This window comes from Daucus carota, chromosome 1, assembly GCF_001625215.2.
Source record: "Daucus carota subsp. sativus chromosome 1, DH1 v3.0, whole genome shotgun sequence".
NCBI classification, from domain to species: domain Eukaryota; kingdom Viridiplantae; phylum Streptophyta; class Magnoliopsida; order Apiales; family Apiaceae; genus Daucus; species Daucus carota.
Genome location: NC_030381.2, coordinates 51,278,809 through 51,289,822, shown reverse-complemented (window position 1 = coordinate 51,289,822; position 11,014 = coordinate 51,278,809). Strand labels below are relative to the sequence as shown.

The 11,014-nt window shown below is 32.8% G+C and overlaps 1 protein-coding gene across 1 annotated transcript; it reads left to right on the top strand.

The window, feature by feature from the left end:
* Positions 1–5,060: 5,060 nt before the first annotated feature.
* On the top strand, positions 5,061–9,031 carry LOC108213222 (probable LRR receptor-like serine/threonine-protein kinase At3g47570). The gene is made up of 2 exons (XM_017384996.2): positions 5,061–8,073; positions 8,553–9,031. The coding sequence occupies exons 1-2, from the start codon at positions 5,193–5,195 to the stop codon at positions 8,933–8,935; spliced, it is 3,264 nt and encodes a 1,087-aa protein (XP_017240485.2). The 5' UTR covers positions 5,061–5,192; the 3' UTR covers positions 8,936–9,031.
* Positions 9,032–11,014: the final 1,983 nt, after the last annotated feature.

The window sequence follows — 11,014 nt, the reverse complement described above, 5'->3', positions numbered from 1 at the left end:
TGCACACCGCTTAATCAAATTTTAGCTTAGAATCTCAGGAAGAGCAGATGAAATCATGCACCAGAAACAACATGAAAAGTTTTAGCAGTTCCTGATTCTGTTACGAAGAATCCGTCATAATCTTTTATGGGTCTTTCTAGTGTGTGCCCAGGTGGAGGGTTTTTATTGATCATGATTTTTGTGCATATGCATGGAGCCATGATTATTAATGAGATTTAGCCAATGAAAGTCATCCACCTACTCAAAAAGTGGCTGTTAGTGTGTGCCCAATCCGATCTTTTATTATGGCTATAGCATCAGGAAAGATATTTGTATAGGCGTTTTAAAGCAGTGATACTGATCGACCGGCATTGCTAACTAATTTCTATTAAGGCTTTAATAGTACAATTTTTCTATGGTGTGCCCATGGGCACACACTAAGCACCAAAATTTATGAATTTGGATGATTTCTATTGGCTTAGCTTCTTTAATAATGGTGGACCCCCCTGTAGTTGCAACAACCACACCAATCAAAACTCTCCAATTTTATAAATGTTAGTACTTAGCATGTGCCCATGGGCACACACTAGCCAAACCCTTAATAGTAACAGATAAGATTACTATCATTTCCTATTTTCTTAGGATGGCAGGTCAAAATTGGCGTGTATGAAGAAAATGTAACCGCGTATTTGAAATTTAAGGTAGAAGAAAATTATTTGCAACAGTATTAAACGAGAATCTCCATAACAGTACTAATATGAAGTGTTGTAAATATGAATTATCCCCGAAAAAAAACGCATTAAATGGCTGTTTAATTAAGTGGAATCGGGGTATAAAGTGCTTTAATTTTGTACTAAACTCATGATTAAGAATTTTTTAAAATCAAGCGGATTATTGAACAGATTAAGCGGAATCTACGGTGAAAATGATGTTGACTTGCTAATTTTTTGATTTTAAAATATTAATTTTTTTATCAATAACTATCATTATATAGAAAAAATGTAAAAATATCATAATTTAAATTCTTATGGCAACATAATTTCATTTTAAATACATTAGTTTTATAACTATATATACATATAGGGAGATCCTAAGAAAACTCCGCTTATGAAGAAAACCGAGAATCCGCTTAATCACCGTTCATCAGGTATTGTATTCACATGGTATTCTAAATTATAGAGTAATATTTAGTGATATCAATCATATCCGGTGTATATGGAATGTATTTATAACATCAATACACATTAAATCAAAAACATTAATTGCTTAAAAGATTGCATTTTGGAAATATCATAAATGAAGATTCTGTACAAGATTTTCTCGTATTTGGATATAAAAAAGGTAAATTATATGATCTATCCCACTAATACAGAATTTTCTTGGTTTTCTCGATAATTGGATTTTCTCTAGAATCTCAGTATATATATATATATATATATATATAGGGGAGGGTTCTGGTACAAACTTACAAACTTACAAACTTTTTTTGTTCAACGCATATATAACTTGAGTTCAATATTTTTTCAACATTTTTTTGTTGCAAATTGACTAAAATAGTGGTGGAGAAGTACATAAACCAATTTTTAAATGTAAGAACTAAGGTAAACATGTTATATAACTAATATTTATGTTTCTAGACCCTACCCAAACCCTAGAGGTATAGTTTAAACATATTTTTAGATATATTCAACACAATGATAATTAGTGTTCAACACCCAATGTTGAACCCCAGTTATAAATGTGTTGAAAACGCGATTTATTTATGCGTTATTTTTAAAAATTGTGATGTTTTTTGAAAAATTTTCAACATGGATACTTTATATAACTAAGGATTAACACGATAGGAGAATAAAAAAAAGTTTGTAAGTTTGTAACTTAAAAAAGTTTTTATTTGATCCTATCCCTATATATATATATATATATATATATATATATATATATATATATATATATATCAGTGTTCTAAAAGTCGGCGATTAATCGGGATTAATCGCCGATTAATCGCTGTTCGGTTGGCCACCGTCTCGATTAAGCGTTAATCGGTGAAAAAATCGTTTTTCCAGAAAAATCGGTCAAAGACGGGATTAATCGGTCACAAGACGGTAAAAATCGGCAAAAATCGGTAAAAAATCAGAAAGTTTAAAAAAATAAAAATCATAGTAAAAGAAATTTAAAAATCAAAAATTAATTTTAAGATACATTATACTATTGTCTTGCAGGATGAATTGACCTAAATATTTAGAAAATGGATATTTTTTGGATAAAATTATTGAATTTTTAATTTATAAAATTATACGATTATAAATCTATTGTAAATATAAATATAAATATATTAATATTTATCTAATTTAAAAAATAATATTAAATTGATCCGATTAATCACTCCGATTAATCCCCGATAATCCAATTAATCGCTAGACGATGCCTTTACCGACTAAGTCCGATTTCCGCTTTTTACAACACTGATGTGTGTGTGTGTGTGTGGGCCAACATTCCAGAGAGGAACTCCTTGTATGGAGTTACATAGTGCGCCACTATAAATCATTAATTTTATTATAAATTTTGTTATAAAATACATATAAAACGTGATTGTAATATAGAATACTATAAAATATATCTATTTTAAGTAATTTAACACTTAAAATTTGATGAAAAAAAGTATATTTTCGAAACTGATTCTACAACAGAATAATTCTGGATGATTATTATTCTGTCATAGAATCATGTTGAGATATTGCATAATTTTAGATGATTTTTGGAATAAATAAATTGTATAACTTCGTTTTCAGTTTAATAATCAAAATTTGCAATTATATTTCATAAAAAATATAATAAAATATATAATATGTTTATATTTATAATGGTGTGCTACGTAACTCCATATAAGAGGGTATGCTATGGAGTGCTACCATATATATATATATATATATATATATATATATATATATATATATATATATATATATATATATATATATATATATATATATGCAATTGCTCAAATAGAAACTACTAAAATTAAAACTAAAATGGAAACCAAGAGAAACTATACCTAAATGACCTTACCCACCCTCTATATGTTATCACCCAAAGCCCCTGTATGTCATCACCCAGCTAGGGGCCTAGGGCCCACCCTCACCCCCACTCAATCCACCTCGGGCCCACTAGTGCCTCGCCAGGGCTCCTCACAGGCCCCAGACAGTCTTAAAGAGTCAAAACTTGGCCACGTCATGGTCCCACTAGGCTCGACCCGGCCCTACTAGGCCCCACTTAGACCCCGTCTAGGCCCATCTTGGGGTACATCCCCGATCCCAAAACTCAAATCATTTTACTTAATCGCATTGGTTTCTATTCTAGTAGTTTCTATTGGAGGAGGACCCTGAATGTGTGTGTGTGTCTATATTATTGGTATGCTTACTTATCCTTTTAAAATTTCGCTTGTTTAAGTAGAAGGTCCTCTCGCCGCTTAAAATCAATTTGGATTTTTTATAACACTGTTGATATGTAAAAGATATTGAAAAAATTAAGCAAAAAAGTTTGGATTGAAAATTATTGAGATACTGGATATAACTGAAAAAAATATAAAACCAACATGATAAACTTAATTTAATATAGTTTCTGTTTTACAAACATGTGTGGAAAATTCAATTCGGGCAATGCTAGAAACTCCAAAAATTTTCCCAAAATGTTTTACCAAATGATGTGGCATACAAGTGAAAGATTTTGATTGGGTGATTAATGAATATACAATGGGGTCTCATTATTATTGGAGAAATGCAACCAATCAGTGTATGCCATATTATTTGGGAAAAAATTTTGAGGTGATATTTTGGAATATGTAGCATTTTCCAATTCAATTACTCACTATCAATGGACATACCATAAAAATTTGAGGGACCAACTAATTTCCACCGATCTCGGGTCTTGGCTAAACCTGCTTGACCTTATGAAGTCGCTTGCTGGAGACAAAACAAATTACAGTAATTGATTGATAACTACTCCTCTGGACTTTCTTAGTTGTCCCTGCATTCTGCAATCTGCACTACCACTACTTCAAATTTCTATTAATTGTACAGCGAAGTTTCGAATTTTTTTCCACAATTTTGCTTTCTTAGTTGTCCCTGCATTCTGCAATCAGCGCTACCACTCCTTAAAATTTCTATTAATTGTACAGCGATGTTTCGAATTTTCTTCCACAATTTTGCTTGCTGTTTTCCAACTTATTTATCAAGTAAAATAATCAGAAAACCAACTATAGAAATAAAATCTCTGGGAAACACAGCAGTTGTTTGGTACATAGATGCCCAAAAGAGCCATGGGTTGAAGAAGAAAACAAACCAATCTTTACATGATCACAACAACAGTACCCCTTCAAAAACTTTGATTATTACTCCTGGGTATTTTATTTTGACCATAAATGTGGCACATCTATTAAAGTAAATTTGGATTCCATAGTTAAAATTAATTTTTTCTAACTAAAAATATATAATAAAAAAATTTCACAAAAAAACAAATTATTACAAATAATTTTTTTTTTTCAAAACATCTATAATTATTTGTCAAAAGTCGAAACGTCATATAAAAAAAACAGAAGTACAATCGACAATTAAAAACTATCCATATCCGGTTACAATATCTTTAAAATAAAATATATACTAATATTATAATAAAATGTAATGTTTGTTTGAATTATTTATTCATACATTCTTAAATATGCCATTACTCGTATGGTATATATGCATGATCATATATAATATTAAAGTCGAAAAATATTTATATTTATATATGAAAAGATTTTATTAAAATAATTTATTTAAGTTTGTATTTCCACGTGAGTTTGGTTTTATGGGATCCACAATTAAAATTTTAGTATGAGTCATATTTTTTTTTAATTTAATCATAAATAATATTTTTGATTATCAAAATTTATATATAATAACTTGAGATATTTCTATGGCACACCCGTTTCATTAGAAAGAGGGTTTATTAGGATCATGTAATATTCTAATAATAAATTTAATTTAGTTTCTAATTAGTTGCAGAAAATACAACTCCACTCAAAAAATTAGCTGATAACTTCTCAGGAACCATTTGATTTCCACCACTCCTGAGTCCTGGCTGACCTGCTTGACCATATTGAGTCGTTTGCTGGAGACAACACTGATTGATAAACACACTCTCAACGTTGCAGTTGAGAAACATACTAATAAGTAATGATCATTACCAATACTTCACACCCTGCAGCATTTTCTCTTCTTAATTGTACAACCATGATTTCCAACTTTCTCCGATTCTACATTCTCTTCTTTTTTCTGTTGGGAACCTCAACAACTTTCGTATATTCATTTTCAAACAATTTCACTGATCAAGAGGCTTTGCTTTCTTTAAAGCATTCAATAAGTAAAGACCCCTCGGGTGTGCTAGACTCGTGGAACAATTCCATCAACTTCTGTCATTGGACAGGCATTACATGCAGTCGCAGAAGACAGAGGGTAACAGAAATCGATCTCTCATCACTAAACTTGGCGGGTACATTGTCTCCTCGTATTGGAAACCTATCGTTTCTAAAGACAATTTCCCTCAATGCAAACAGCTTACATGGCTTCATTCCCGGTGAAATTGGCCAACTGTTGCGCCTACAACATCTTTCTCTGGCAAACAACTCCTTTCAAGGTGGTTTTCCTGTTGATTTGCATGGTTGTAAAAATATAAGAACTATTGATCTGGAAAACAACCATCTTGAAGGAGAATTAGCAATTGACTTTGCTTCTTGGTCTAAACTTTATATGTTTGCTGTAGATATCAATGAATTTAGTGGATCAATTCCACCATCTATAGGAAATATATCATCTCTTCGTATTCTTGATCTGGGTCGTAACAATTTTAAAGGGAAACTACCCACTGATTTTTCTTCTTGGCCTAAGCTAGATGAGTTTAGTGTTATACACAATCATATTGATGGATCCATTCCGCCTTCAATAGGGAATATATCATCTCTTCGTGATCTCTTTTTAGGTTACAATAATCTAGTTGGGGGAATACCTCTCGAAGTGTCTCATCTTGCCAAATTAGAGCGACTTAGTTTGTCAGGAAACAGGTTGTCGGGTATGGTTCCCCTACCACTTTACAACTTTTCGTCCCTCTCTATTTTTGCTCTAGACAATAATCTGTTAGAAGGAACGCTTCCATCAGATTTGGGCTTCACCCTTCTCCCCAGACTACAAAAGTTCTATGCTGAAAATAACACTTTTACGGGCACACTTCCACCTTCAATAGCTAATGCTTCCAATCTTGTTATCTTTGAACTGGCACTTAACAATATAACTGGGCCTATACCGAACAATTTGGGTAGCCTTCCTAATCTTCAACACCTAAGTCTGGCTGTTAATCCACTTGGAGAGAATATGCGGCCCAATGACTGGAGATTTTTCAATTCCTTGGTTAATTGTACCCATCTAAAGGTGTTGGAATTAGCTGAGTGTAGTTTAAGAGGGGAGCTACCTAAGTCCATTGCAAATCTCTCCACCACGATGGAATTCCTGTATTTGTATAGAAACCACATATACGGAAACATACCTCTTGAAATTGGAAAACTTGTGAGCTTGACACATCTTCATTTAGGAGAAAACTTCTTAACGGGCAGAATTCCACAATCAATTGGAAGACTATCAAAGTTAGGTGGGCTAGCTTTGTATGGAAACAGTCTTGCAGGAACAATCCCAACTTCCATTAGCAACATTACTCAATTAGCTGCTCGCTATTTAGATGCTAATGTGCTCCAAGGAAGCATACCTTCTGAATTGTTTAACATCTCAACTCTAGAGGAAGTGTTCCTTTCTAACAACAGACTTACAGGGGTAATACCTGCGGAGGTTGTGCTTTTCTCCCATTGTATTCACCTTAATTTGTCCCACAATCTGTTCAGCGGTCCACTTCCCTCCAACATTGGAAGCTTGAAACAATTGGTTGAACTAGATGTTTCAAACAACAAACTAAGAGGAGATATACCAGCTACTTTGGGCGATTGTGTAATGTTGGAGATTTTAAATGTGGAAGGAAACCTTTTTCAAGGTAAAATTCCGTCTTCTTTCAAAGCTTTGAGAAGTCTTGTATTGCTAGATCTTTCAAACAATGATATTAATGGGAGTATCCCAAGCTTTTTTGATGAGTTTCGTCAAATTGTGTTCCTCAACCTGTCGCACAACAAGCTTGTAGGTGAAGTTTCGAAAGAAGGTCTGTTTTCAAAAGTTAGTGCCTTTTCCGTTATTGGAAATTCGGAGCTCTGTGGAGGTATTCAAGCATTGCAGTTACCTGCTTGTCCTGAAAAAGTCTCCAGGAAAAAGAAAAGAGCATTTTCCCAGAGAGTAATACTACTCCTAGTTCTTGTACCCCTCGGAATGTTGTTAGCATGTCTTGCGTTGATTTACTATAAACGTAGAAACTCCAAGAAGTTTAATGACCCTGTCCCAGGATTGAAGGATGATCAATATCCCAAACTTTCTTACCAAGACCTTCTACGAGCCACAAATGAATTTTCTCCAAATAATTTGCTCGGTGAAGGAACATACGGTTCCGTTTACAAAGGAGTTCTCGACTCGGTGGAACACGTACTCGCGGTGAAGGTGCTAAACATTAAAACACATGGAGCCAACAAGACTTTTCTGGCAGAATGTGAAACATTGAGGCACATTCGTCATCGGAATCTTATCAAGATCATCACAGCATGCTCTAGCATTGATTTTAAGGGAAATGACTTTAAGGCATTGGTTTTTGAGTTTATGACTAATGGGAGTGTGGACAAGTGGTTGCATCCAAGTCCTGATCAAGGGAATGAAAGATACTTGACTCTACTTCAAAGACTAAGTATTTCCATTGATGTTGCTCTAGGAGTGGATTACCTACATCATCACGCCCATGATAGTATTATTCATTGCGACCTAAAGCCAAGTAATGTTCTTCTTGATCAGGATTTTGTTGCTCGTATTGGTGATTTTGGTTTGGCGAGGTTCCGCTTCGCTGCTACTACAAGTGACATCAATCAAGCACATTTGAGTTCTGCTGGTGTACGCGGAACAGTTGGATATGTGCCTCCAGGTGATTTTTAAAATGATTTTTTTTTCTGTTAAGGTTTAATACTGCTCAACGCTTTTATTTATATTATCACTATGTATAACTATAGGCAGGGACAGATTTACATTCCGAGTTTTGGGGTAGTTGCCCCCACTGATTTCAAAATTTAAATATTTTTATATTTTTATTATCTGTTGTTATACTCTCAATAACCCCATAATTAATACATGTTGTCCATAATCAGTTAGATTTTGGGTTCAAATCCTTGTAATTCTGCTTTATTATATTTTATATTTCTTACCAAAAATCTGTATGTTTATCTAATTAATTAACTCGAATCACTCTTAGTTACGTGAAAATATGGCCTCTAAAAAAGATTTATTTCAATATGATATTTGCCACCACTTGACTAGATTCCTCGATCCGTCCCTGACCATAGGTCAACAATAAAATTTTGTGAGGCATCATTTTTTGGCAATTGTCTTAACCTTTTAATTGTGCAGAGTATGGAATGGGTGCTGAGATATCTGTAGAGGGAGATGTATATAGCTATGGGATCTTTCTACTAGAAATGTTTACGGGCAAACGACCTACATGTAGCAGCGCATTGCTGGACAATGATAATAATCTTCATGACTATGTGAGGAATGCACTCCCACAAAGGGTTATGAACATTGTGGATCCACGGATCATAATAGATCAAGAAGATCATGGTTTAACAACAAATCATTCATACAGCAAGGCTATCTTAGAGGTATGCCTGACATCAATATTTCAAGTGGGGATACTATGTTCAGTTGAAATGCCCAAAGAGCGCATTGACATTGGTATTGCGATCAAGCAGCTACATGCAGCAAGAGACAAACTTCTGCAGCACAGCCATTAACCCTGTCTCTATATCTCTGCTTTTCCTATGTTTCTATCTCTTGATACCACATATTGGGATCTGATTTTGTATTGAACTAAAACATGGCTTATTATATTCACCATCTCGTTTGCTTTTTATAATATGCTGACACATGTTGTTTAAATTTACTTCAATTTTTTCCGAAGCTAATTACAACACATTTGATGCCTGCAAATTGCACATTGCATACTCAAATTTTAGTCCATAATGTATAGGTTTCACATATTAGCTTAATACTCCGAGAAGCATTCTTGGGTGTCATCGACTTTAGTTGCAGCTTAATATATCGTTCTTTGTCTTTAATACTCACGATGTAGTAACTGGAGGCTGAAAAATACCGGAGAAGTGGCCGTCTCGGGTTTTAATATATCAGTCACTATCTTAATTCACGAATCTATGTTCTTTAAAATTAATGGAGGCTACTTGAATCTTGAGAGGCCTAATCTAGGTATTGTACTTAGCACTGAGGCTCGATTCCATGCAGCAGCTGTTGAACTATCTTATGATCAGCTTTAATTATGATCGCACCTTGGATTTGGTGTGCATCCAGTTCAACCTTAATGCACAGTGTTTGATTGATAATTTCTTCCACAATTTTGCTTGCTGTTTTCTAACTTATTTTTCAATTAAAATAACTAGAATATTAAAAATAGAAATAAAAACTCCGGATGACACATTGGTAGTTTGGTACATAGATGGCTAACAGAGCTATAGTTTGAAAATAAAAGAAACCAAAATTTACATGATCACAACAACAATACACTTGAAAAGCTTTGATTATTACTGAGTATTCAATATCATCTTTCATACACAACTAATGCTTGTTTCACAATCATAACATTCTCACTTCTGATCTTCTTTTTTTTCACAATCATTCACATAAAGTTTGCATCTCGTTATGTTTTTCCGCTTTTCTCTCTTCAACCAAACAGAACATTATAGTCTCAGTTAAAATTCTGGAGGACCAGTTTCTTTCCAGTACCATTGGCCAAACAAAACCTTCCAAGCCCGTATTGCTCGACTTACAAAGTCGTCAGTCAACCCAATCAAATGGCTAAAAAGTGGAGACAGACTATATTGGCTAATTCATGACAAGCAGAAGCAATGGAGCACTGAGAATGCTAATTGACATCCCAACTAACAAATGGCTGGAGACTGGATAGTGGAGATTAGCCAATGCATAGTGGCTAATTGACTGGCCCTCGTAGTGCTCATGAGGCAATAAAAGAAGTGTGGTTTGCCGTGACCCGTATTTCAAATTTGTTGATTGCTGTAGCCTTTTCTTTGTATTCCATCAGCATCTCCAACCCTCCACCCTATGTATCTGTTAGCTATAATATCTAGTTAGACATGCTGTATAGCTAATAAATCCAAAAATAAGCATTCCACTGTTAGGTATATTTTTAACTACCGCAAAACAAGTAGGCTACATCTGTTGAATGAAGAGGCGTCATCTATATTATATCCACGTCAGCTTCTCTTAAACTTATATATATCTCTTCATATTAAATAATTATATTAAATATATTACTAGTTTTGTTTTATATTTAAATTTTATTTTAATTTTAAATGTATATTTTAATAAATTTGGTTATTAAGTTAATAAAGAAAATATAATTATAACTTCTTAAAAGTTGAACTAAACTATAAAAAGACATACTTTATTATTTATAATAAAAATATTATATATATATATATATATATATTAATTTTTAGATATAATGTATGTTTCTCATTTTAAAAATTTACATCAATTTAGATCTACACGAAAAATATATTTTTTGATATGAAAATAATTTTATATGTTAATCAATCTAAAAAATAGAAAATTTTAATTCAAAACAAGAATAAAAGGTGAAAAATATATAACTTGGTCATATAATCACATGTGAATTTAAAAAAAAAATATTATCTTATTCTTAAAATATTGAAATAAAATTTGAGAATGAAACTAATATTAAATAACATATATCCATGTATAAAATTTTCTATATTGAATTTTATTTACAACTGATAACTACTATTTATAAATATAGCAGTTAAAATTTGAAAATAGTA

Excerpts from the sequence above, each read along its gene's own strand:
- LOC108213222 (XM_017384996.2), top strand. The coding sequence starts at position 5,193 with ATGATCATTACCAATACTTCACACCCTGCAGCATTTTCTCTTCTTAAT. Across the intron at positions 8,074-8,552 it reads AGTTGGATATGTGCCTCCAG|AGTATGGAATGGGTGCTGAG; the intron begins GTGATTTTTAAA and ends TTAATTGTGCAG.